The sequence below is a fragment of the Mesoplodon densirostris genome, chromosome 20, assembly GCF_025265405.1.
Source record: "Mesoplodon densirostris isolate mMesDen1 chromosome 20, mMesDen1 primary haplotype, whole genome shotgun sequence".
Taxonomy (NCBI): Eukaryota; Metazoa; Chordata; class Mammalia; order Artiodactyla; family Ziphiidae; genus Mesoplodon; species Mesoplodon densirostris.
Window position 1 is genome coordinate 11,608,349 of NC_082680.1, and position 27,908 is coordinate 11,636,256.

General features: G+C 45.2%; 1 protein-coding gene across 10 annotated transcripts in view; it reads right to left on the bottom strand.

Moving 5' to 3' along the window:
• FBXO25 (F-box protein 25) overlaps nt 1-24,323 on the bottom strand; it is a 59,623-nt gene extending 35,300 nt beyond the window's left edge. For 5 of the 10 annotated variants that reach the window (XR_009530802.1, XR_009530803.1, XR_009530801.1 and 2 more), the window contains exons 1-3: nt 24,207-24,322; nt 17,847-17,987; nt 18-124 (exon numbers count right to left, since the gene is read on the bottom strand). Coding sequence is in view for 7 of the 10 variants with exons in the window: in XM_060086071.1 (XP_059942054.1) it covers nt 18-124; nt 17,847-17,980 (241 nt within the window). In the remaining 3 variants the exon portion in view is untranslated. Of the gene's footprint in view, nt 1-17; nt 125-17,846; nt 17,988-24,206 lie in introns of all 10 variants that reach the window. The other 5 variants (XM_060086076.1, XM_060086075.1, XM_060086073.1 and 2 more) reach the window with 1 other exon arrangement.
• Between the last annotated feature and the right edge of the window lie 3,585 nt (nt 24,324-27,908).

The window sequence follows — 27,908 nt, forward strand, 5'->3', positions numbered from 1 at the left end:
AATGAAAATGATCTTACACTGAGTATTTTTGTCATTTCTAAAATGGTCCTTTTTCCTTTTTTTGGATGCATATTCATGCTCTTCATCATTATTGAATATTTCTTCATCTTCACTATTTAAGATACTGAAATAAAGATACATTTTATTAAAATATTTTTACAGGGGTTTCTTCATCTGGATTTTCTTTTGTTAAAAAGAAATATTTGGTTTGCAATTCAGGAGCCCAAAATAAAAATCATGTTAAATTCTGAAAGCAATCCTTAATTTTCAAAGCAACAAATCACAGGTTTGAAATTACAAGGCTAATGTCTATGTTTTTTGCTTGTTTTGAGAAACCTGAGATTTCTCCTGGTTCTTATCAGAATGCTTTATCAGGAAGTGATGCACAAGTTTTAGAATCGCCTAAGGATTTTGAAATGCTCAACCAAGGTAGTTTCAGACTTTAAAACTTACAGTTTTATAGTTTATACTCTGGAAAAAAGTTACTGTGACAACATGATACCTAATACTAATGATTTGCTATATCCCTGACCCAGTGCTGAGTAAACTCAACATTTCTCTTTGTCCCCATACTTCCAAAGACTTAACTGGAACTACTGTATTTCCTTACTAAGCATCAACCAAATAATGCTACCTGTTAAGGCGCTTAACTGAAGCCAGATGAAGTAAAACATTTCTTTTCTCCACTTAAATACATCTAATTAAAAGCTTTCCCATTTTTTTCTTTTTTTTTTCTTTTGGATGAAATAAGAAAATAAAATCATAAGGTGATAACTAAACAACTTGAACACACTCTTTTTTAAAAAATTTCTTCCTTGTAGTAAAAAATAAATAAATAAGACTATGCAAAAAGAAGTCCACCCCCTCAAAACTAAAGATGCACACAATTTTTATTTTCAGCACACTGACAGCTGGATTGTTTTCAGTCTGACAGCAAGCAGGGGCTCTGTGGAGATGAGCTGGCTAGCGGAGGGCCAGGGACTGACACTCAAAGCCGAGGGAGTAACCCTGCTGGCTGCCTCGTCGCCACTCTTTGACAAGAAAATTGTACACAAGCTCCTTCCTCTAACCTGTATTCACTTTTTTTTTTTTTTGCGGTACGCGGGCCTCTCACTGTTGTGGCCTCTCCCGTTGCGGAGCACAGGCTCCGGACGCGCAGGCTCAGCGGCCATGGCTCACGGGCCCAGCCGCTCCGCGGCATGTGGGATCCTCCCGGACTGGGGCACGAACCCGCGTCCCCTGCATCGGCAGGCGGACTCTCAACCACTGCGCCACCAGGGAAGCCCCTGTATTCACTTTTAATCAAAACAGCTGATTTTCCCAAATGAATCCATTTATCACCATCAGAATAGACTTAAAGAACACTGGCAATAGTTGTAAATCATGAAGACAAGCAAAAGTGCATTTAGAAAAAACAAACAACTTAACATTCAGTGGCAGGCGTTAAATAACACCAGTTCACAGAAATGGGTTGATCCCGGCTGTATCTCACATTGGTCTGTTGTCATTGATTCAAATACTGAAGGTAGAAGATTTCAAATGTGAACAGCTTTCCCACCTACAATCACAAAGGCATCAAGGGAAAAGCACAAGTAAACTGTTCTCCAGAAACAGCGTCACAGAAAGGAAACCAGGCACCAGGAGAGGAGGGAGCCGCCCGTTACCTCCTGGGAGAGGGAGCCGTGCCCGGCTAGGCGCAGGCAGGCGAGGGGCACTGGGCAAGCGCCCACGTGTGCTCTGCCCTGACTCTGCCCTGGGAGGGCTGGGCCCTCTGAAGGGAGGCAACAGGCCCAGGGGACAGACGTACAGGAAGGAAGCACAGACATCTATACATTTCAACTGTGTTGACTTACGAAGGCGACACTCTCAGCTCTCCACGCCCACCGCTCAGCACTCCGTCACCCTCTCTCTCGGGAATGTTTTTCTGATAAACCCACCAAAGGTGCATGGCTTCCCCACACCCCACGTCCATTTCCAACCAAGACAAGGATGCGTGTGGAGAAGAACCATCAAAAACATCTCCTGACATACAGGTAAACAGCAAGGACCTACTGTATAGCACAGGGAACTGTACTCACTATCTTGTAATAACATATAGTGGAAAATAATTAGAAAAAGAATAGATATGTACGTATATATGTGTAACTGAATCACTCTGCTGTACACCTGAAACTAACACAATATTGTAAATCAACTATACTTCAATTAAAAAAAAAAAATCTCCTGACAGAAATAACCAAGGGCCGAGGAAAGAAGTCTCCTAACTCACTCCTTGAAGTCAGCCTGCAGCTTTTAACATTGTCCAAGTGTGACCTGACCTTATCCCACCTTATGATCCTCACCCTAGTGATGACCCATTAGACAACTGGTGACATTTTTCTCAAGAGTCACGTAACATGGTCTTAAGCTTCATCCCCAGACCTTTCTCGGGTCAGCACAGCCTTGAATGCAATACTCTGTGATGGGCTATCACCTTCCAATCATTTCCACCCAATTCTAGGAAATAAGACAAGGGAGGGTAAACCTCCGGTTTTGAAAATGGTTAATCGGCAGTTCGTAACTGTAATGTTGTAAGACAAGTCACAAAAGTCTTGTAATTAGTAAGAAAAATTACCAAGATTTGTGAATGATTTACATTTTAATATTTATAAAGGTAATTTGTGCTAATAAAAAAAAACAACCAAGTATAAAATGAAAAGTCTTCCTTGCCAATCTCACGCCTGAGAATTGGGTAAATTTTCATTATTTCTATCTTCACTTGTTCTGGTTGCTAATTTTATAATTCAAAACAAAACAAAACAAAAAACCCAGGCACATACCTCTGTTTTGAGTTGCCTGTCAGAGACAAGGAATTAACCTCATTACTACCCTCCTCTCCATTCTGGTTGGCAATTCATCATTCAAAGATCATCGACTCATAACCCATCTTACCTCATCTCTCTCTCCACCCATTTCTTGGCCGGGGACCCACTTCAATTATTTTGACATAAATCCCAGACAGGCTATCATTTCAGGTGTAAACATCTCAGGATGATACTTAGTCCTGCTGTGAGTTGTGTAATTAGTGTTTCTTCATGGATGAGTTCTTCGGGGCGTTCCTATCAGCATCCGATGTCTCTTAAAGGTGCCCAGAAGGCAGGGATTCCTGCTGGACTACCCCCCGGCTGGGGGATGGGCAGGCACCTGTGCCTGGGTGCCCCTGCCTGGCCCTCAGTGAGAGATGGGGAATAGGTGGGCTGTGCTGTTGGCCCGTGTGTATACCAGGTCTGGAACTGCGGGCACCCCGGCCACCTATGGTGCTGCCCTGACCACATCACTGCTCAGTGCTGGCGTCAGATACCTCCACGGCCTGGGGGAGGGAGGGATGCCCAGCACTTGTTCTGTTGGTGCTCCTACTGCATTTCTCAAGTAAAGACCCCGAGGCTGTCCCTGGGAGGAGCCCCCTGCTGCAGCCACCTCCTTGGCGACACCACCCCACACTCTCCCCACCCCACACTCTCCCCACCGGGAAGCCCTTCAGCTACAGACCATGCAAGTGTGTCTCACAGACGCCTTACCCTTTCGGGTGCACCAAGACACTGAGAGTTGCGCCCCCCATTTTTTCTCAAGTACAATATATATTTACAGTATTTAAGATAATATATATCTTTTTTATCATTTCTAGGATTCTTCATAGGAGGGGAAACTGCAGCATCCATCCCCACCCAATTGCTTGAAATCAGAATCTTAAAAACTGTACTAAACCAGAAATATTTATTACTGCCTTGGGTTAAATAGTGGCCCCTCAAATATGTCTAAGTCCTAATCCCTGGAACTTGTGAATATGAGGGTCTTTGCAGACATAATTACATGAAGGATCTCAAGACAAAATCATCCTGGATTAACCAGATGGGCCCTAAACCTTATATGGGGAGAGGCCACACAGGACAGACTCAGGGGGATGGCGGGTGACAGCGGCCAAGGGACAACAGCCCAGTGACAGCAGAGGCAGAGACTGGAGCTGAAGGACGGCGAGCATTGCTGGCAACCCGAGAAGCTAGAAATTCTCCCAAAGAGCCTCCAGGAGGGACCACCCCTGCTGACACCTGCATTTCGGACTTCTGGCCTCCACACTGCAAGGAAAAAATTTCTGTTGTCTTATACCACTGTGTTTTCGGTATGGCAACCCTAGAAAACTAATACAATTCTCTATCTTCTTAAATTACCTCAGTTGGTATTGCTCTTGAAAGCACATATGGGCTATCAATTCTACGATACAAATAGAGGAGACTCTGGGAAGAAAAACTCAGCGAAATGAAATATTTAACATACTAAAGTAAACATGACAGACAAAATGTGATCATTTTACTAAAAAACAAAACAGAGGAACCCCTCAGACACAGTCACCAGTAACTGACTGCCAAGCTCACTTCCACGGGCGTTCCTCTCAGTGAAAGGAACTTCTCTCCCAGCAGGGCCACACTCTCTGCTCTAACACTCCCGGGTGACTGTTCTCAGTTGTATGTCGGTCACCTATTAAACTTAGCTTTTTATCCTCACATTACCCACAAAGGGTCAGAGTTATACTACTTTCTCCTGCTGGCCAAATGTTCATGTTTGTCTTCCTGATATAAAGTCACTTTTGCATCAGTGTATTACTAGCCTCTTTTGCAAAAAATATATTTTAAAAAAGGTCCAGGGCCTCCCTGGTGGCGCAAGTGGTTGAGAGTCCGCCTGCCGATGCAGGGGATACGGGTTCGTGCCCCGGTCTGGGAGGATCCCATATGCCGCGGAGCGGCTGGGCCCGTGAGCCATGGCCGCTGAGCCTGCGCGTCCGGAGCCTGTGCTCCGCAACGGGGGAGGCCACAACAGTGAGAGGCCCGCATACCACAAAAAAATAAAAAAAAAAAAATAATAAAATAAAATAAAAAATAAAAAAGGTCCAATTTTTTTAAGGTAAAAAAAAATGCAAAACCTGTTTGGTTTTAGCATTAGCATTTCTGACCTAAACATCTCATGTGACATGCTTAAGGAATTTGACGCAGACATGATGCATGACGGGAGCAGCAGGCAGATGGCAGGATGGGATACTGAAGACCAAGGTAGACAGCAGCCCAGGCAGCCCCACGGCTCTGCCAGCGGGAGAAGCAGGGGACACCCCCCATGCAACTTGGCGAGGGGAACACCATCTTTCAGAGGTTCCAGAGGGAGCTCTCTTGGAGAAGGGCCGTGTAAGAAGTCCAACCACAGCAGCTGCAGACTCCATGAGAGAGAGCCGGGAAGGCACGAGGGCATAGCGGCCACACTCTGCATTCCACCGACGCCCTGCAGGCGTGCTCTGATGGCTTGCCTCCAACCCGCTGCCTCACCTGACCGAGACCCACCGAGCACCGCATGACGGTCACACTCCCGCTTACTCTAAGAGTGCATGTCCATAACGTGAGACAGACACAAAGACTTGACAGCTGTTCTGTAGGAGGAATCACAGGCCAGGAATGGAATGGGTTCAGGTGACATATTTAACATACTCAAGTGAGTCAAGGATTTATCATTTAGATAAACCCAGTCTTCAAGGTAAAGGTCGCAACAAACGTTATGAATGTGCATGAACAGAGAAGTACTGCAACCAGGAAATGAGTGGAGAATCCATTACAGAATGAGCTCGGGAAGCCACCAGGACTAGAGAGGCAGAGGCAAGAAGGCTGGTGTTAAACAAGTGACGTGTATGTACTTGTAGAATTACATGTTTCTACATGTACACGAAGGGTCCGTGATGACAGAAAAGACACAGCAAGTGATGGCTATAAGACACATAGCAGAGAACAATGACTAGCAAGGTAGGCGAGGGCAGGGGAGACAGGTCAGCAGCTAACTGCAATATTACACACTGTACAGAGCCAACAGTCAGTGTTCAAAAAGAAGAAACCAAGGATCCTACACAAAGGTATTAGCACAAAGGTGAAAATAAGAGGTAAAAAACTTCCTAAATATCAAAAGAGTAAAAGCAAATAAAACAAAACACAAGGGGCCAGACTCTCTGCTGTGTCTATGAGAGAGGTGAACATAAATAAAGACAGACAGATACAGATGCAGACGTGTACTGTACATCCAAAACACTAATTTCAGGGAACTGAGGCCAAACGGAGCAGTAAGTGTGAAGGGGCTTGGCTCACTTTTAAAGGAAAAGTGTTTGGGGTTGGCTCACAAAGCAAGACAAACACCATACTGAATACGCACACGTATAACAGGATGGGGAAGTACACATCAGAATTTACAGGACCCAAGAAAGACAACTGTGACAGGAAACTTTATAGCATTAAATACATATATTGATAAAAAGGTAAATAATATAAACATACAACTTGAAAGCTAGAACTGTTAAAGATAAAAACAGGTGGGACCTTCCCCGGTGGTCCAGTGTCTAAAACTCCACGCTCCCAGTGCAGGGGGCCGGGTTCGATCCCTGCTCAGGGAAAGGGAACTAGGTCCCACATGCCGTAACTAAAAGATCCTGTGTGCTGCAACTAAGACCCAGCTCAGCCAAATAAATTAAAAAACAACAAAAAAAGACAAAACAGGTATTAATAAATAGTAAAAGAGTAGAACTGAAAAATAAGCCCCAAAGCTGGTTCACTGGACAAAACAAACCAGCAAGATAAACCACTAGATACCTTAGCAGAAAAAAATAGAGAAAGTACACTATATAAAATTAATGACAAGAAGAAAATCACAAGCACAGATAGGAAATTTTAAAAATCGCAAAAGGCTACTTTGTAAAACTCTTTGTAAATAAACGGGAAGAAATGAAACAAGTTTTTTAAAAATATAAATTTAACCAATAAAAAAATATCAGATTTTTCCCTTAGAGCTAGTTAAATACAAAGTTCATTCAAGAATAAAGCGAGGGGGCTTCCCCGGTGGCGCAGTGGTTGAGAATCTGCCTGCCGATGCAGGGGACACAGGTTTGTGCCCTGGTCCGGGAAGATCCCACATGCCGCCGAGCGGCTGGGCCCGTGAGCCATGGCCGCTGAGCCTGCGCGTCCGGAGCCTGTGTTCCACAGCGGGAGAGACCACAACAGTGAGAGGCCCGTGTACCGCAAAAAAAAAAAAGAATAAAGCGAGGAAGAATTAGGAGACGATTCAGAACAAGAACAGCAGTGGGAGAAGTCTAGTCCTACCTGATATTAAAACAAATTATAAAGCCTCACGAAAACTGCCTCTGGTCCAGTTCAAGATGGTGACAAAGGAGGACCCCAAACTCACCTCCTCACAGACACACGGAATTGACAGCTACGTATGGAACAATTTTCCCTGGGGAGAAACCCCAAACCAGCAGAGCACCCCTACACATCAGCTGAACAAGAAAACAACACATTTAAGTGGGTAGGAGAGGCCCTGACACATCTCACCACGAACCTCAGCCCCGAGGGGCTGCCCCGAGTCGGGAGGGAACTCCCAGCCTGGATCTTCTCTCTGAGGAGTGAGGGACGTGAACCCACATCAGCACCCCAACTTTTAAGACCTGCACCTGAGAGACAAGCCCCCAGACATCCGGAGAGAGCTCTCCACCAGCTGCCTCCAGAACACAGTACAGAGACCTCAGCCCAAAACGCACCAGCCTCCCTGTGAAAGAGGCCTGTCAGTTTACCTTCAGCTATGGCTGGAGGGGCAGGGTGCTAATGAAATACTCATCTGGGGGTTGACTGCAACCCTCTCTAGAGACAGGAGCCTGGCAGGCACCTCATTCATACTCCCTCCCTGCCCCACTGCGGGTCATCAGCATCTCTGAGTGAGGAGCAATGCACACACCTGGTACGTGGACTGTCATGGCTGCTGCCCAGAGACCCCAACCCTTGATAGCCTGGCTCTGGTGGCCAGTGGTACTGTGTTCATGGGTTCAACAGGACGGTAGCAGAGAAGGAAACCATTCTTAACCGGCTACCCCAGGGCTCAACTCAGAGGACACCGACAGAAAAGCCCACCTCCCAGTCTCCCCTGAGAGGTATATGTGCATAAGCCGCTGCCTCAGGGTCTGGCTTCCAATCAGCTTGAATCTAGGTAACAACTGATATAGTCCCCTTTGTGACACTGACAGGTCTTGGCACACCCTCAACTACTGAGAGAGACTAAAAATAAAGTAGGCTGATCGGACAATCACAGAGGTTTGAGAGACAACCAAGAGCTGGGGCAGGGTTGAACAGAAAGGTTCATCTCCTACCCCAGGCCACTCCTTCGAGACTGGAGGAGGTGGCTGTTTATCTAATGCACAGAAACCAACCCAGAGAGTCAAGGAAAATGAAGAAACAGAGGATTAAGTTCCAAATGAAAGAACGAGATAAAACCTCAGGGAAAAAACCTTAATAAAATGGAAATAAGTAATGTACCTGATGAAGGGTTCAAAATAATGGTCATGAAGATGCTCACTGAGCTCTGGAGAAGGATAAACGATGAACAAAGTAAGAATTTCAACAAAGAGATAGAAAATATAAGAGTACCTAATAGATGTCACGAAGCAGAAGAATACAACAACTGAACTGAAAAATAAAACAGAGGGGTTTCAAAGCAGACTAAATGAAGCAGAAGAAAAAATCAGTGACTCAAAGACAGGGAGTGGAACTCACCCAATCAGAGCAGCCAAAAGAAAAAAGAATGAAAAGGAGTGAAGATACCTTAAGGCATTATGGGACAACATCAAGCAGACCAACATTCACATTATAGGGGTCCCAGAAGAGAAGAGAGAGAGAAAGAGGCAGAAAACTTACTTGAAGAAATAATGGCTGAAAACTTCCCTAACCTGGAGAAAGAAACACACATTCAGATCCAGGAAGCTCAGAGAGTTCCATATAAGATGAACCCAAAGAAAGCCACACCAAGATAAAGTATAATTAAAGTTTCAAAAGTTAAAAACAAGAGAAGAATCTTAAAAGCAGCAAGAGAAAAATAACTCCTTACACACAAGGGAATCTCCGTAAGAATATCAGCAGATTTTTCAGCAGCAACTCTGTAGGCCAGAAGGGAGTGGAACAATATATTCAAAGTGCTGAAAAAAAAAAAAAAAAAACTGCCAACCAAGAATACTCTACTCAGTAAGTTTTCCTTCAGAATTGAGAAGAAATAAAGAATTTTCCAGAGAAGCAAAAGTTAAAGGAGTTCATCAAGACTAGAACAGCCCTACAAGAAATATTAAAGGGATGCCTTTAAGCCGAAATGAAAGGGTGCTAAATACAAAGAGGGAAACATGAAAGTATAAATCTCACTTGTAAAGGTAAATATGTAGTAAAATTAAGAATAATCTATGTAAAAGCAGTCGGTTAATCACTCATAAAGACAGTGTGCAGGTTAAAAACAAAAATAGTAGTAGTAAGAATAACTATAACTACTATAATTTGTTAACGGATACACAACATAAAAAGATGTAAATCGACACCAAAAATATAAAACGTGGAGGGAGAGTAAATATGTAGCTTTAGAATGCATTCAAAACATAAGATGTTATCAACTTAAAACAGACTATTACAAATACAAGTTGTTTTATGTAAGGTTTGTGGTAACCACGAAGCAAGAATCTATAGTAGATACACAAAAGATAAAGAGACAGGGAACTAAGCATACCACTAAAGAAAGCCATCAAACCACAAAGGAAGTAAACAAGAGAAGAAGAAAGGAACAAAGGAATTACAAAACAGCCAGAAATTAACAAAATGGTAGTAAGTACATACCAATCAGTAATTACATTAAATGCAAATGGACTGAATTCTCCAATTGAAAGACACAGAGTGGCTGCATGGATTAAAAAAACAATACCAATTTTTATGCTGCCTACAAGACACTCACTTCAGGTGCAAAGACACACTAAGACTGAAAGTGAAGGAATGGAAAAAGATAGTCCAGGCAAATGAAAACCAAAAGAAAGCTGGGGTAGCTAAACTTACATCAGAAATGGACAAAATAGACTTTAAGACAAAGACTGTAATAAGAGACAAAGGAGGTCATTATATAATGATAAGCAGATCAACCCAACAAGAGGATATAACATTTGTAAACACAGGAGCACCTAAATAAATAAAGCAAATATTAACAGACCTAAAAGGAGAAATAGACAGCAATACAACAATAGGAGGCGACTTAAATGACATATTAGACCACATGGACTTAACAGACATATACAGAACATTCCATCCAAAAACAAGAGAATACACAGTCTTCTCAAGAGCACAGGAAACATTCTCCAGGATGGATCATATTATAAGGCCACAAAACAAGTCTCAATAAATTAGAAAAAGACTGAAATCATATCAAGCACATTTCTGACCTTGATGATATGAAACAAGAAAGCAATTACAAGACAAAGACTGGAAAATGCACAAATATGTGTAGATTAAACACATGCTAATGAACAACCAATGGGCCAAAGAAGAATTCAAAGGAGAAACCAAAAAAATACCTTGAGACAAATGAAAATGGAAATACAACATACCAAAACTTAGGGTATACAGCAAAAGCAATTCTCAGAGGAAAGTTCATAGTGATAAGTGCCTACACCAAGAAACAAGAGAAATCTTAAATAATGTAACTTTATATTTCAAGGAACTACAAAAGAAGAACAAAGCCTAAAAACAATGGAACAAATAGTAGGAAGACAATGGAAAAGATCAATAAAACTAAGAGCTGGTTCTTTGAAAAGATTGTAGAAAAACAATGGAAAAGATCAATGAAACTAAGAGCTGGTTCTCTGAAAAGATAACCAAAATTGACAAACATTTAGCAAGACACAGGAAGGAAAAAAGAGAGAGGACTCAGAGCCAGAAATGAAAGAGGAGACATCACAGCTCATACCACTGAAATAAAGGATCTTAAGAGACTACTATGGACAATTATATTTTATTTATTTTATTTTTTTGAGGTATCTGGGCCTCTCACTGTTGTGGCCTCTCCCCTTGCGGAGCACAGGCTCCGGACGCGCAGGCTCAGCGGCCACGGCTCACGGGCCCAGCCGCTCCGCGGCATGTGGGATCCTCCCAGACCGGGGCACGAACCCGTGTCCCCTGCATCGGCAGGCGGACTCTCAACCACTGCGCCACCAGGGAAGCCCTCTATGGACAATTATATGCCAACATATTGGACAACCCTGAAGAAATGGTTATGCTCCCAGAAACTCACAACCTACCAAGACTAAATAACGAGGAAAGAGAAAATCTGAACAGACTGATTAAGAGTAAGGAGACTGAATCAGTAACCAAAAACCTCCCAACAAACAAAAGTCCAGGACCAGAGAGCTTCACTAGTGAATTCTAACAAACATTTAAAGAAGAAGTAATACCAATCCTTTTCAAAGTCTTCCAAAAAAATCAAAGAGGAGGGAACACTTCCCAAAGTCATTTTGTGAGGCCAGCATTACCCTAATATCAAAACCACACAATCAAACCACAAGAAAATTACAGGCCAATATCAATGATGAACACAGATGCAAAAATCCTCAACAAAACACTAGCCAACTGAATTCAACAATACATTAAAAGGGTCATATACCATAATCAAGTGAGATTTATTCTAGGGATGCAAGGACGGTTCAACATCTGCAAATTAACCAATGTAATACACATTAACAAAATGAAGTAAAAAAAAATCATATGATCACTCAATAGAAGCAAAAAAAAAGCATCTGTCAAAATTCAACATCTATTTACGATAAAACTCTCAATACACAGGGTATAGAGGGAACGTACCTTACCATAATAAACGCCATATATGAGAAGCCCACAGCTATCATCATACTCAATGGTGAAAAGCTGAAAGGGGGAGTTCCGTTTGCTCCACATCTGCATCACCATTTATTGTCAGCCTTTTTAATTTCAGCTATTCTGGTGGGTGGATAGTTCTACCTCACTGCAGCTTTTTTAAAAGGCTTTATTTTTTAGAGAAGTTTTAGGTTTACAACAAAACCAAGACGAAGGTGCACATCACTGGGGTTTTAATTTAGTTTCCCTGATCACTAAAGATTTGAACTTTTATCTTACTGGCCATTTGCATGTTTGTCCAAGTCATTCCCCCAGCTGCTAACTGAGTTGCTTGTCTCTACTAAGTTGCCGAAATCCTGGAAGAAAAGCCTGTCAGTATAACAGCTGGGTTCAATCAGGACGCAGAAGCCACATCACTTATTTTAACAGAGAAACTTAAAATGAAAATGTACAAAACATTGTTAACTAGGTAACCTAAAAGCCGAAAAGAACACTGAAGCATTCCAGAGGTAGTGACTGCAAACAGCCGTCACCACACTGCACTGGGAGAGCGAAGTGCACAGGCTGGAACCAGCAGGAGGAAGCACTGTTGGCTGGTGCTGGAGTCTGAGCTCAGATGAGAAGCCCCGAGGGCCTGGGGTCCACCTGCGGGGTGGGGTGGGGGCACCAGCATCTGGCGTTGAAGGGACACGATGAGCCAGGTCTGCAAATGTCAGAAAAGCTCGGAGGGAGAGTCCAGTGCTGCCGACCTGGGGGGACAGGTACAGAAAGGCCCCGGCAGCAGCTGCCCCAGTCCCACCCCACAGGCCCCGTGGCACCCTCCCCAGGCAGGGCCTAGCAGGGCCCACTGGCTGCAGCGTCATAGGGAGGTGTGAGCAGGTAGAACGGAGCCTAGAAAACAGCTTAGTGACAGCTTACAGAACACGATACTTTCTCCCAGTCACTGGCTTGCCTGTTGATGTTCTCAACGGTGACTTTTTAAAGCAACTTTCAAAGATCGGTTTAGGCTTCAAGAAGAGTTGCAGCAACAGTACGAAGTCCCCTCCCCCAGCTTCCCCACCATCTCACATGAATGCAGGACGGCGACCAAAGCCAGGAGTGGATGCTGGCGCGGCACCGCGGACTCGCCCACAGACCTGTGTCTCGCCAGCCTCCCGCTGGTGCCCTTCACGTTCCAAGACCCCACCCGGACCTATGCGATCAGGGTACACGCTGCCCCTGTGTCACGCTCCTGGTCATGTCACCTGGACCACTCGGTTAAGGTGGGATCTGCCAGGGTTCTCAACTGCAAAGCTACTGTTTCCCCCTTGTGAATTCACAGATATTTTGGAGGACGCTTTGCAAATATTGTTTTTCCTTAACATCTCACCCACGAATCTCAGCACCTATCAGTGGACTCTGCCTGCGGCCATCATTACTGCGGTGTCCTAACGGTGACACTCTACGTCCCTATCCCTTCCACATTCACTGACTGGAATTATTCTGTCAGGAAGAGCTGACCCTTCTTCCCCACGTATTCATGTGTTATATTCCCATAAACTCAGGGGTATTTATCTTCTCCTTTGAGTTATAATCCAATACCACCATTATCTGCTTTTTGCTCAAATGGCTCCAGCTTTAGCCACTGGACTGCTTTCAGGTTGGCCTCTGCCCTTTTGACATCTGACATATTCCCATCCGCCCCCCTCCCTTTTTTTTTTTTTTTTAAGTATTTCCTTACTTTTGGACACCACAAGATGCTCTAGGCTCAGCTTATATTTCCCTACCCCAGCTCTGGAATCAACCACTTCCCCAGGAACCCTTCAAAACCAAGATCTTGGTGTTCAGTCTGCTCATTGCTACTGGGACACCACCGCTCTTGGCCTCCCAGTAGACAGAACTGGGGAACATGTTATATTAACTCACCTACACACCGATCCCTATCTACCCACCCACCCACCCACAAGAGCAACAACCGCCTGAGTACACACTGACACCATCACCACCAATCCAGCACCACAAGGTATAGTCTAGCATGATTTTGTGACTTCCTTCTCCAAAGTGAGACATCTGGCTGTCATTGTCTGCATTTTATGTACTCACCCAGCTCAACCCTATATACATAATAAAGTAGTTTCAGAATTGCTAACCCACACCCTGGGGCATGAGAAGCACATTTACCACCTAGAGTGTCTGTCTATAACCTGACAATATCCTGTCAACATGGTTTTCCCAAGTTCCCAGGTCAGCTCCTTTCTTCCACACCCTCCTCAGTGTGGTTATGGGGGTCGTCTGTAACACAATCTCATCCATCTGTCACAGTTTAGATCATCTGGGTGACCAGCTCCCCATCACACACATCCTGGTTGTTTTTTTTCTTTAAAGATTTACACAGAGCAAAATTTGCTTTTCGTGCTGCACACCTCTATGGGTTTTGACGAATGCAGAGTCATAAAGGGACCGGCGCCTTCCCTACAGGGCAGCTCTACCACTCCCCAAAAAGCCTCCTGCCCTGTGTAATCAACTCCTTCCCTTACCTCTAGACCCCTCGCATCCACTGGTCTGTTTTTCACCCCTTTGTCCCTATAGCTTTTCTTTTTCCAGAAGGCCATATACATGGAATCACACAATACGAAGCCTCTTGGGTTTAGTTTTTCTCACTAAGCAAGATGAAATTAAGATTCATCACGTTGTGTCAATCAACGGTTCGTTCCTTTCGCTCCTGAGTGGCCCTCCCCCTGGAGAGCTGAAGAGCATGGGTGAGGTCCAAGCTCTGGCAATTACTGGAAAAAAGCTGCTATAAACGTTCACATACAGGTATTGTGGAAACATAAACTTCCATTTTCCTTGGGTAAATACCTAGGACTGAGATGCTGGGTCATACGGCAGCTATATGTTTAACTTAATAAGAAAGTACCAAACTAGTCAGCAAAGTGGCTGTGCCATCCCACACTCCCATCAAGCTTACGAGAGGACATTCTCGCCAGCACTCGGCACTGCCCTCACCAGCACCTGTAACGTCTGTTGTTTGTTAATTGCAGCCGCTGCGGTAGGTGTGTCAAGGCACCTTATCCGGCAGGTGAACACTTTCTCCACACTTTTGTCTAGGCCACCTCGGCTGTCTCGCTCCCCTGGAGCTTCCCTTACGTTTCTAGCTGGTCTGCTGCTGAGCCCACACTGCGCTGTGATCTCAGGCTCGCTGCGACGCGTGTCTTCCCAGATTGCCTGCACTTCCCTGCTGACTAATGATGCTGAGCTTATTCTTCTCTGCCCAGATTTACTTCCAAGAAATAAAAAAATGGTTAAAAAGGATGAGCAGTGTGGTCAGATGAACATGCACTGACAGCAGGAGCAGAAATAGATACCACCTCACTGGAAAACGGAAGGTGGGCCTGCCCGTGACCCAGCAGCTCCAGTCCCGGGCACGAGCCCTGAGGATCTCGCGCGTGCACAGGAAGGTACACGGTCCGACTCCACTGTCATCAGACGAACGGCCACCCTCCCAGCTGTGCAGGCCGAACACCTGCCTGCCTTCGCCGCCGCCCCCCTCCACTGCCCACCCACTCCGCCTCTCAGCCACCTGCCAGCTCCACTTGCGAAACATCCGAATCTGAGCGCTTCTCACCACCCGCCACCCCCTTCCTCTCTGAGCCACGGTCGTCTCTCACTTGGGTCACCACACAGGCTCTTCGGAATGAGTCTATCTGCTCTTCCTCAGCCCTCTGCAGCCCATGTCCAACACCAAAGCCAGAAGGAGCCCGTTAACACACAAACCTGAACAAACCCCCCTCTCTCTGCTCCAAACCGCTGACGCCCCGCCTAGCTCTGAGAAAACCCAGCTGGCCCTTCATGACCGGCCACGGCCACGCTGCCATCTGGTCCCCTGCCGGCCCTCATCCCACCCATCTCGCTGTCCCCGCTGCTCCCGAGTTCACGACACCTGCCTCGGGGTCTCTGCTCTCCCTTCCCCACCTGGGCTGCCCTCTCGGTGCCCAAGGTGTCATTCAGCTGACCCTTCTCAGAGAGGCCCCCCCTCTCGACACTTCCACGCACCACCCCCACCCCCACGGTCTTCCCTGCCACCCCAGGCTTTTCCCTTCACAGCACTTACGACATGGAACAGACCACGCGGAGCTCCTTTTGTCCTTCGTCTGACTGTCCCACTAGAATGCAAGCTCCTCCAGGCATGGGTTTTGCCTCTTTCCGTTTACTGCTGGATCCCAGCACTGGGAATACACAGTAAATGCCCGACATACGGTATAGACTGAGCACATACAACAGCATGTGTAATCACAAAACCAGAGGCGTCTCAGGTCTGGCTCATGGAGGGATTTATCTACACACCAAAGGAGCACAGGCAGGACTCAGGCCCCTTCTGTTTCCAAGGAGCCCCCCCTGGAGGGGAGGGGACGGCCGCATCCTTTCTGGGGACAAGCAAGGCAAAGTCACCTTCTCCTGGTCCCTCACTGTGAAGGGTCTGGAGTAAGCACTGGGCTGGGAAGACCAACCCTCTTTCCGTTCACAGAAGGTAATTAATAAAAACATCTCTGATCCACACATCTTTGTGTGGTCTGGATGAAGCTGATAAAGATCCAGGATGAACTTAATAAAGATGAAAACTAAAAGTCCAACTGCAAGGGTCTGAGAACAATCCATTTACTACGGTCCCACCATGTTCTCTGGCAGGGAGTGAGTGAGTTGCCCACGGTCCCTTCCTGTTTGTAAAGTTTATGTAAGGTTGGTAATTACATATATCATTCGTATAAAGAGAAGGCACCCAGACTTGCGAGGCACCCGGATGGGAGCAAGGTGTCTTCACTCCACCCGTGGTGGAGAGTCCACGGCTGTTGTGATACAGCCCCTGTCCCTGTGGGGACACCCACACAGAGAGGCCTCTGCCGGCACCACTTACATTTCAAAGGATTTTCAAATGAGCATGAATAGGAGTGGGTGAGTGGGAGTGCCTGTGGGGAAGGCGGGAAGGGAGACAGGAGAACATGGAGTTTATCATGCAAAGAAAACAGGTCTTGATTGTATTTCTCTAATTCTATGCATATACGAGAAAAAAGTATTCTTCGATATTCACAACATGTTTGGAATGAGGGGAAATAAAGAATACCTGAGGAAAAAAACACATGCAACTTCCTTAGTGTAGAAGTAGCAGTACATTCTATTTCATGCATTACAGCTTTTTTTAAACTGACATTTTAGAATTCAGAATGGCAGAGAAATGCCACAATATAAATTCAACGAACACTGTGTGTATCCTTCCTATGATCTTAAATATAAAATTAATTTCTGCTTTAAATACCGCAAACCCCAATCTCCAGTCTAAAGGTACCAAATTCCTATCAGAAAAACAGATGACCGGTCCGTTCGAAATATACAATTGATAGTTACGCAAATGTGAGATAAACATATGCAGTAAAATGGATGACTAGACCCGTGACACTCTGGAGGAAGAGGTCTGCAGACCTCCCCAATCCTCCAAATGCTCAAATACACTTGTGACGGGGATTGCGGGTGAGCACACCACGGCCACACGGGCCTGCTGCTCCTGCATCCATGCAATCTCTCACCTTCATCTGGAGAAAGACCACAACCCCCAGCCTGCCCTGCAGCTCCCACTCCAGCCGGTGAGGTTTGGCACAGGTACCCTCCTCCTCTACCCTGCCAAGCGCAACACGGAGGTGGGGGCAGAAATCCACCCTGAACCCCACCGACGAGGCTACTCTCTGGGGATGGCAGAGCTAAAGGCCACCTCACCAACTCAGACCTCTGACAGAGAAGACTATACTCCTGTCTCGCGCAAGCCACTGTCACCATGGGCCTCTGACGCAGGCCACCAAAACTACATCTTTTAATTCCTTCAGGTTCCTCAGCTGTAATGGGAGGTTAGTAAGAATAATACCTATCTCTCAGGCTACTGTAAGGGTTAAGCGTTTCAAATTAAAAAGAAGACGGCAGCATCTGTGCGTAGGCACTAGGCGATCTACCAGGCTCAGACTTTGGCTAGTAACTTGTTTCCTTACACCAGCCTTGTGCAGGTGCGGGGGGGGACTCTCAGCCAAGCGGTAAGTCATGGGCTCCAACAGGTGAAGCCGTAAGAGTCAGGCGGGGACGGTGTGGCTCTGCTGAGCTGCGACTCACGTGCCGTGGCTGGCGCCACACCGGTTATTCTCTCCTTCAAGTCCCTCACTCCAGGGTTCACATCTTTTCCAGCCGTCTTCTGTTTTAATCCAGCTCCATCCAGGAGATCTCCAGTCCTGGCCCAAAAATGGCATAGCTCTCCTATAATTCAGGTTAAAAATGTATGTGTAATTGATGTAAGTTTCTTTTCATTTAGAACATTTATTCGTTAACTTTAATGAATACAATTCTTACTTAATATTTAAATGTCTGCACGTGCCTTACGTGCCGGCTAGACACTGAGATGAAACACTGAAGGTAACGCAGGACTTCAGTTGTACTAAAATGATAAGACGGATGAGGACTGGTGGATTTATTAGCCCAACCCTGCACGTGTCATGAAAGGTTTCCCAGAGGTGACATCTCAGCTTATGCCTGAAGAACAAGCAGTCAGGGAATGAGGAAGAAAAGGAATATGACACCGAACAGAAAACTCATGCCAGAAATTAGAAGCAACAGAAAATGAACACTGATGCTCAGCCCTGTACACAGTCCAGTCTGCCTGAGGCTGACCACGTAAGGGGGGAGTGGGGAGTGGCTGGAAGTGAGAATGGAGAGGCCACTGGCGGCAAACGAAGTCAAAGGAGCTGGACTGCACTCTGAGGACACCGAGCGGCCAAGGAAGGAACCTCCACTCCGCAGGGAGACCAGATCTGAGCTTCACAAAGACCTCAGGGCTACTCGGTCTCTGCCAGAGCCTAGTGTCTTCCTAGTAATAAATGCTGTCTGAAATTACTTACATGGCTACAGTCTGCCTTCCTCAAGAAAATGCGACGTCTTGTTCAACTCTGTGTCCCAACACTTGGAACGATGCCCGGCGCACAAGGGTAGCTCAACAATCACTGAATGAATGGCTCAGAGGGGAGGGTAAGGCTGGAGAGCAAGGCAGGCAAACCACCAGCATCTAGACTGTACAGAGGCCAGACAGCGTGGAGACAGAAGACAGCCAAGGAGCCAGCTCCAAGGGTCGCTGACACTGAAGGGACAAGCAGGTGAAGACAAGCCGAGAAAGGACACCCAACAGGAAGAGCCACGGATGTAGGGGAAGTGGGAAGGCGAGAGAAGAATGGGTGTAAGAAAGAAATGATCAACAGAGAGGAAAGTGTTATAAAGAAGCCAGTACGGTATACATCGTATTTAGCTACAAAAAGGTAGTTGATAACTCAACAAAAAGTTTCCATAGAGTAATGTGTTATATTAATCTCATGTCCGACGATGTAGATTTGGGATATTCCACTAACGTGGAAGTCTCATATCACATCATATCATAGAGTACACAAGAGAAGAAAGTGTTCAGATACCATCTCCCAAATATATTTAATGTAGCTAACAAAAAATAGCCTATTAAATAGGCACTTATACTGCTTAGAAGAGACAAAAAATTTCAGAGGGAAATTATAACTCTTCAACAATATTCCGTGTCAACTACAAGTGCTCAACGTGAAACGTATGATGAAGTCATTTTCCTCGGTACCAAGAGGATCTCAAAACCTTGCTAAACTAAGTAATAATCAGAACACATCTTTTCCAGTCATATATTGTTTAACTGAAATTCTTTCTTTAGAAGATAATTAAAAATAATTCCTTAAATTTCAAAACCATTTTGATAAGCCTCATCTTACGCTCTTGTTTCACAACTACTGATCACCCTAAAATGCAAAAGCCACCACCCATGTCTAGTCCATCCAGATTATTTAAGGTTGTCTCCAATAGCAGGTGTCTGATGCTTTTTCATGAAGCTTCAGACAGAAGCCAGAGAATACTTTTACAAAAGAAGGCAAGTACCATGATGTAGTAGATGATGCTTAAATGGCAAATTTAGTCTCATAAAACACAAACAAGAGAAGAATGTCTTTGAGGACCACCTCTGACAATTGCCAAAGTATCTCTCAATATCATATTTAAACTGCGTTTAAAAAAAATCAAGTGGCAACTGTGCAGAATATTGCTAATAGGTCAAATACAGTATTACTTCAATGACAAACATATAAACACAGACTAAATGTGTTATTACCTTATGTGTCCCTTCCCTAAGGCACACACAATATATGTAAGTATATTTAAAATATATTAAAATATATGCATATGTGTAGTCAAAATGTACAAACCAACAGTCATAAAATAAATAAGCACTAAGGATGTAATGTACAACACGATAACTAACACCTGCTGCACATTATATTTGAAAGTTATTAAAATAGTAAATCTTAAGAGTTCTCATCATGAGGAAAAATATTTTTTCTTTTTCTTTAATGTTGTATCTATAGGAGATGACAGATGTTCACTAAACCTATTGTGGTAATCATTTCATGATGTATGTAAGTCAAATCATCAAGTTGTACACCTTAAACTTACATAGTGCTATATGTCAGTAATATCTCAATAAAACCGGGGCAGGTGGATGTTATGTAGAAAAACTGTCCCTTGAAGAATTCTTTGTAACAGGAACAAACTGCAACAACTATAAACAATTAAAATATCTAAAAGAGGTTTTGTTAAATATATTTATTATACTGGGATTGTAAATGGCTATTAATAATTGTGCAAATATCTGTTAACATGAAAAGATACTCACAGTATATTAAGTGAAAGCAAAGCAAGTTTTAGGAAAATATATGTGATACTTCTGTGTATTTCTACATGCAGGCACAAGTTTATACATGCGTGTATAGAAAAAAATCTGAAAGCAGATATAGCAAAATGTAAACAGTGAATATCTCTGCATGTTTGAATTTCAAGTGATTTTACATTATTTTTTATTTGAGGCATTTTTATTTTTAATATTTCTTTTATTAGATGAAAATGTACTACCCATGTGACAATTTTTATAGAACACGACTTGCTGATCTGAAAGGTAGAAATGGTGACATTGTTAACCTATATTATTTGATTCCTGATGCAGTTGAAGAATTGTCCCCAGTATGTTTCCTTTTTTCTTTTGTGATCTGTATGCTCACAGATTTTACAAATTTATTAGTTTAGTTTTTTCCATTCTTGTAGAATTTAGAAGTCTTCATATATTTAAATTAATAAAATTGGTTTCTCATTAAATATATACATATATATATATAAATGTGCATACATGCAATCTTGTAATATGAGTACTAAATGAGTGGTAAAGAGAGAATAACTAGAAGAAACTCAGAGTAAAAAGCAAACCACCTGGGAAACCTCTGAAGAGAAACCAGGACATGAGCTTGGCCTTAAAGCATGGTTAGATCTTAAGTGAATGAAGAAAGGAAAAAAATACCAATCACAGACATGGTGGGTGAAAAAAATGAAGACAGGAATACATGTGACATATTTGAGAATAAGTGGAATAGGCTGGCTGAAATACAGAACAGATTGGAAAGGGGACTAGGAGAATGCAGAATATCAAAAGTGTTTGTACTTCATTCTCTAAATAATTAAAAGTTTTTGAGCAATCCAGCAACGTGAGCAGTGCTATTTTCACAATAATTTGCCAGGGCGTGAAGGACAGACTGAAGGGGAGAACAGAGGCAGAAAGAACAAATACTTAAGCAACAGCAACTTCTTACCAACACCTCAGCTAATAAGATATTTTAAGACTTGATGACACACACTGTACTTGCCTATTTAGACACCATGCCCACTCACCACTTAATGCACTTATATTCAGGCCTCACAAGCAATCCCTATAACATTTACACTAAGTTTCTGCTGTAAAGTTAAGAGTCGGCTTGGGGTTTCCTGTAAGATAACTGATTCCTTTACAACTACCAAAACTCTACAGATCATTCATATTGACTTTAACAACTCTCTGTGAGAAACAAATATAGTTGGCCTGAACTTTTCAGCTGCTAAGTGTTTATATTTCCATGGGTTGGAAGGTGTGAAATGCAGCTAAATGGACCACGGAAATAAAAATAGTTCATTTCCAAGAGTTTTATTTTCAACACAGAGGAAAAGATTTGTTTCAAAATAACTGTGTGTATTCCATTCCATATAGGTGTATAATCTTTATACTTATGCTTTACACTTGCATATAACTTTTTTTTAAATTGAAGTATAGTTAATTTACAATGTTGTGTGAGCTTCGGGTGTACAGCAAAGTGATTCAATTATGTACATATTCTTTTTCATATTCTTTCCCATCATAGGTTATTACAATATATAACCTTATATAATACTTATATGTAATCTTTATACTTTATGCTTTAGTTCATGAACTGGAAGCACAGTTATTACAAACAATAACAAAAAAGTCATCAGGGAAAAGAAAATAAAAGAAAGAAAAAACACACGAGTTGCAATGTGAAAGGCTTGGGTCTCAAATTTTCAAAAATAGTCCCAGTCTGAAGCATCTAACAAATCTGCAAATTGAAAAATACTGTTAAACTTTTGGAATGACGACAACCCATCATTTTTTATGGAAATGTATTTATCTGTTCTGCTAAAAGATCTGAATTGCTATCATGTTATAAATTTAATTAAAATCACCTTTGTTTTGATAATTTCCAAATACAAAAAATAAGAACTAGAAATTACTCCTGAAAATTATTAAATGTGTAAGAGCAACTACTCAAAAGTGGCTACTCTTGTAAAATAGCTGGTACTATCTGCAATTTTGTGCACATTTCATGCCAACTAATGTCAGAGAGCATATGGGGCCATCTGCTGTAGATCTTCCCTCCATCTCTATTTTATATGGCAGGACATGGGGGTGAAGCACTGCAGGAGAACAGGGCTTCATGAAGTTCACGTGCCAGTGGAAACTCCTGCACAAGACAAGAAATGTCTTTCCTTCAACAAGCACACTTTCCGTTAACTAATGGTAACAGCTGCAAACATTTACTAGATCCCAGTATGGGTTAGGCGTCACCCTAGACAATTTACCTCTATTATCTCATTTAGTCCTCACACTACCGTATAAGATAGGAAATGTTGCAATCCTCATTTAAAAGTTTTAAATCTCTATTTTATAGATGAAGAAACTGAGGCAAAAAGTTTGGTGGAGCTGGGATTTACAGTCATGGAATCTCAATCCACAATCCATGCTCTACCATTATATTTTTAAAACAGCAATTCCTGAACACCCTATTAGAAACAGATGTCATAAAACTGCAGGGGTTTTTTTCTTACATTTTTTAGCTTATATGTCATACATCATCAGATATGATCTGAGGTAATGACTGATCTAAATATAAAAACACTAAGACAAGGAAAACATGACAGGAAACAGCTCTAAAAAAATGTGAAAAGGTTACATGTATAACAGTACTTACTCTCCTCAGTTACTAAACTGATTTTCAGAACAATAAAGACTATACCTGTAGAGCAAGAGCTATGGCTATACACATTACAAACAGATAAGAAACAAACAAGTTACAGTGAAAATAAAAGGCACTTTCATATTCAGAGAAAAAAAGCTGACAAAGGAGTTTCTCTTCCAGTATTTCTTATACTGGAAATTTCTTCATAAATTTTGAGAAAATAATTTGCATTGTTCTGAGATAAGAATGACTGATCCTCAATTTGATAAGCATTTGGCTTTTTCTACTGCTTTCTCTTCCTTACAAGATTTCCAAATAATTGAGGGTCAAACATGAATATGGCTTTTAAATATGGAAGAATCTGATCCAGAAAGACCATCAAGAAATGGTAAACCGAGGGCTGAGAATCAGAAATGGGGTTTACTGCAAGAAGGCCTGAGAGATAATCACAGATGCCTCACGGAAACGGAAAACCTTCCCGTAAGAGGGGAAAGTGGAACACGAAAGAATAAGGTAAAGCGTGTCTTCTGTGATTAGGGCTGGAGGTAAGGATTTGGAAGAGGTAAGAAAGGAGGGCTCCGCAGGAAAAGGCACGATTCCCCACACTCCTTCAAGATGAGTCTGAGCAGGGCCAGGGCTGGGAGAAGGGTCCAAACGGAGCTTACCGCGAAGAGAAGGACGCAAAATTGAAACGCGTCCGCTCAAGAAAAATAAGAAAGGCAGCCGAAGAGGGGCCGGAGCCGGAGCAGAACGGGGGCAGAGGACGGACGCCGGGAGGACGAGGTCAGGCCCGGGCAGGTGCCCGCGCGGAGGGGCTGGGGAGGACGAGGCCGGAGGGCGGACGCCGGAGACGCCGGGCCGGGAAAGGGTGGTCCAGGAGGCCCTGGGCCGGGGGAGGAGGGGGCCGACCCGGTGGGAGCGGGTTCAGGCGGGGGCGTGAGGGGAGCTGGGCTGCGGGACGCGGAGGGTGGGCGTGGGGTTGAGGACGGGTGGGCCGCGCCGTGTGGCGGGCAGACTGCCTCCGTCCCCACCTGACGCGCGGACACCCATAGTCCCCACCTAGAGCGCACGGCGTCCCAGTCCTTACCTGGCGCGCCGACGGTCCGGGCCCCACCTGGCGCACTAACAACCCCCAGCCGGCACCTGACGGCGGCCCGTCGGGATTTATTGCCGGAAATCGCCCACCGCCTACCCGGGAGCGCCGCGGGGAAGCCCCGCCCCCGGCCTCGCTGATTGGCCAGCGCGGCTCCGCGCGGCCGTGTTGCTACCCTGATCCCTGAGTCGGCGGCGCGCGCGTGCGTAGTGGGCGTCGCTCCCGGCCCTGTGCCGCTGCCCGCGCGTGCGCAGTGGGTGCGGCCCGTGGGGCTGGTGGGGGAGGCGGGGAGGCGGGGAGGCGGGGAGGCGGGGAGGCGGGGCGGGGGCGTAATCCGAACGCCGAGAAGCCCCAGGTGCTGAGGGAGCAGAGAAGGCGTGGGTTACCTGGGTTCTGACTGCCGGGCCGACTGCAGACAGACACTCCAATCCGCTCACCCCAACCTGCTCAGCTTTCCAACCCAACCTGAATTTCGGGAATGCAGCTTCGATTTGCCCCCAATCCGCCTGTGCACCTCATTACCTTGTATACTGTTTTAAGGCCCAAGTACTTTGTATTTATAAACGATTTAGTGGGGTTTTCCCAGTTAGGAGACAAGGATGTGGGGTTCCGGAGGGCAGGGTAGGAGCAGGGCCCCCGGTTCTGGCCAGTGCGAGCTCTCGGCCGGGTCGGAGCAGGACCGGCTGCCGAGAGGCGTGGGCATTCACTAAGGCCTGAACCTCTGTCTGCCTCACTTTCCCCGCAAGTAAAGTGGAGCCGGCAGCGGGGCTTACCTCACAGGGTCTTTATGAAAATTGAATTAACATGGTCAAACATTCAAAACAGTACCTGGGGTATGGTGAGCAGGACATAAGTATTTTATCTTAGTATTTTTCTTTTTGTAAAATGGGTAAAATATAGTAGGTATTCATATTTTAGAAAAATATTTTTGTAAATTATTCCTCATGTGCTTATTACAATTGTGTTCTTTGACTACATGCTTTTAAAATAATGGGAAAGTGATTATGGACAGAGGTCAGCAGTGCTGCTTGCATATCCCCAGTTTAAGAACCGCCCCCTTCTTTTCCTAGTTTTAGGTATCGTCCATGGATGAGCGTTCGGTTCCTTACAGTATTTTGCCGTTAAAAATAAATGAGTAGCTGTATGCGTGGGCGGTTTGGGTTTCTTTTTTAAATTTGTGGGGTGGTGTGTTTGCGAGTAAACTACTATCATTGGAATTGTTGGGCCAAAGGCAACTGCAAGTCGAGTTGTGGTCGACATTGCCAGGGCCAGAGGCCCGCCGGCACCCCACGGGGCTTAGAGGAGTATGAAGTCTAGACTAACTGGCCAACGTCCACATAGCTCCTTGTGAAGGAGTTCCACTGGCTGGATTGAGAGGAAGCAAAGTGACAGCCATCCGCAGAGAAACGCAGGGGCCCCCCAAGTGGTTCAGGTCAATTCCGTCCAGCAAATATCTCTGAGAGCGCACTAACTTTCTGCTTGTAAAGAGGAGCATGTTCACGGCCCTCTAGAAACTTCACCAGTGGAGGAGGAGAAAGCAGCAGAGGGGCAGGAAGATGCTCCGCAAAGACAGGGTGTGGCTGGGCGCTGTGGAGCCCTGGGAGTGGGGGGAGAGCCCCTGAGAGGGAGCTTGGAGGCCAGGGCGGAGTCGCCGTGGGGCGGGCGCTGCCTCAGGAACAGTGACCCAAAGGGAGGGGCCTACCTACCAGACTGTGCTGGCGTCCCTTCATCTAACAAGTCTATCAACTGGGATGAGGGAGAATTTCGAGTTCTTTATTTTCCTAAAAATAATCCAACTGTGATTCGATCCAAGGATTTGGGGACACTTAAACACATTGTTGCAGCCCCTCCCCAAAGTTGGGGTCCGCCGTAGCAGTGAGCTGGGGCAGTCACTGGTCACAGGCGTGCCGGTGCCTCCATGCCTCACCGGGGGCTTGGGGTGCGGCCAGCACGGGGCCCCCGTGCGTCCTGAAGGCCGCTACACCGCTGGAGAGTGTGTCCCTGATCCTCTGGAGACAAGCTCAGCTTTGCTCCATCCAGGCTCAGGGAATTGTCTCTTTTTCCATGCTCCACCCTGTCTGGAACACATAAGATGTTTAATGGCATCTTTATACAACACATGAAGACTAATTCTATTTTCTATGCAACGATCATACTGGGGTGCGAAATAAAAACCAAACCAAACCACCCAAACAAAACCCTGTCACCTTGCTGCAGACTTGGTAGAGGAGTGGGTACATTAGGGTGACCACGCAGACCACATGCTGGGCACCATGGCAGGCGGTGAGGATGTGAAGTTGAAATCCCTGATTTTCAGGAGCTCACTGTTCGAGGCAGATATAGGATCGCAAATACACAGTGAGAAAATGGGGTGATGGCTATAAAGACGTACAAAATATGGAGAGGCCTGGGGCAAAAGCACCTCCCTGACAGATGCCTCCAGGCCAGCAGGCAGCGATGGCCAGGGCAGAAGAGGAGATAGCTTGTGTTTGCTGGCTTGTTTCAGATCTCCTCTCGGTCTTGGGCCTCCTTATCTTTCAAATAGGAATCGGAATAGACTCTTAGGATCCTGAACTAAGAGGTGGCCAGGAGCACGTGGTAAGCGTGGGACGGAGGGATGGGAAGGCTGACTGCACAGCCACCTGCAGGCACCTCATCCCTCCACTTTTGAAACTCTGTATTTGCCGGACAAGACGTGGCGTCATCAGGCTTCATCCCGAGAGCAGCCAGTTTGCAAGCCCACAACTCCTCACCCAGCTCCAAACCCTCTCTGTTCACCTGGCGCAGAGCTGAAGCCGAATCCGGCCTCTGTGGGCAGCATGCCATTAACCGTTAACTTCTCCCACCTGGTGGGGGTCTCTACCTGCAAAACAGCTCAAAGACGTTGTTCTGTGTATCCCTTGATGGGGAACCAGGACCCTGCCCCAAGGCTGCTCTATTGTTTCTCTCGACTCCCCCTCCCTTCCCTAATTAACAACTGCTTGAATCTGCCCCATGCAACTCATGGAAGGTCATGGAGGCTGACTGAAGCCTGTTTTCTATAATCAAAGAAATGGGGACACAGGAAGGATTTTGTGCCCAGGAGCCCCACTGGGCCCTGCTCGGTATCAAGGCTCTCTCTAACTCCACTCATGGACATGTTTACATTAATACAGATGCCCTAGCACGTCCCACCCTAGGTATTTATCAAAGATAAATGAGGGCTTCCCTGGTGGTGCAGTGGTTGAGAGTCTGCCTGCCGATGCAGGGGACACGGGTTCGTGCCCCGGTCCGGGAAGATCCCACATGCCGCGAAGCGGCTGGTCCCGTGAGCCATGGCCGCTGAGCCTGCTTGTCCGGAGCCCGTGCTCCGCAACGGGAGAGGCCACAGCAGTGAGAGGCCCATGTACCGCAAAAGAAAAAAAAACAAAAAAAACAAAGAGTTGTGGGAACTGCAGAAATGTAGAAACCTTCCCTGCCAGCTAGGAGCTTGTGCTCTGTGATTGAGGTAGGAAATACATGTAAGAAGTGTTAGCAATCGAACATTGAAATGAAAACTCAAAAGACCCCAAGGAAGGGCCAGGTCATTCGCACAAGTGAACTTTGATGGGGGTCACAGGTGCAGGGAAATCACTTTAGCCTGAGCAGTCATAAGAAGATACTAAAATTCACTTTGGCAGGTGAAGGGGAAAAACATAGTTTCATAAGTTATTATGG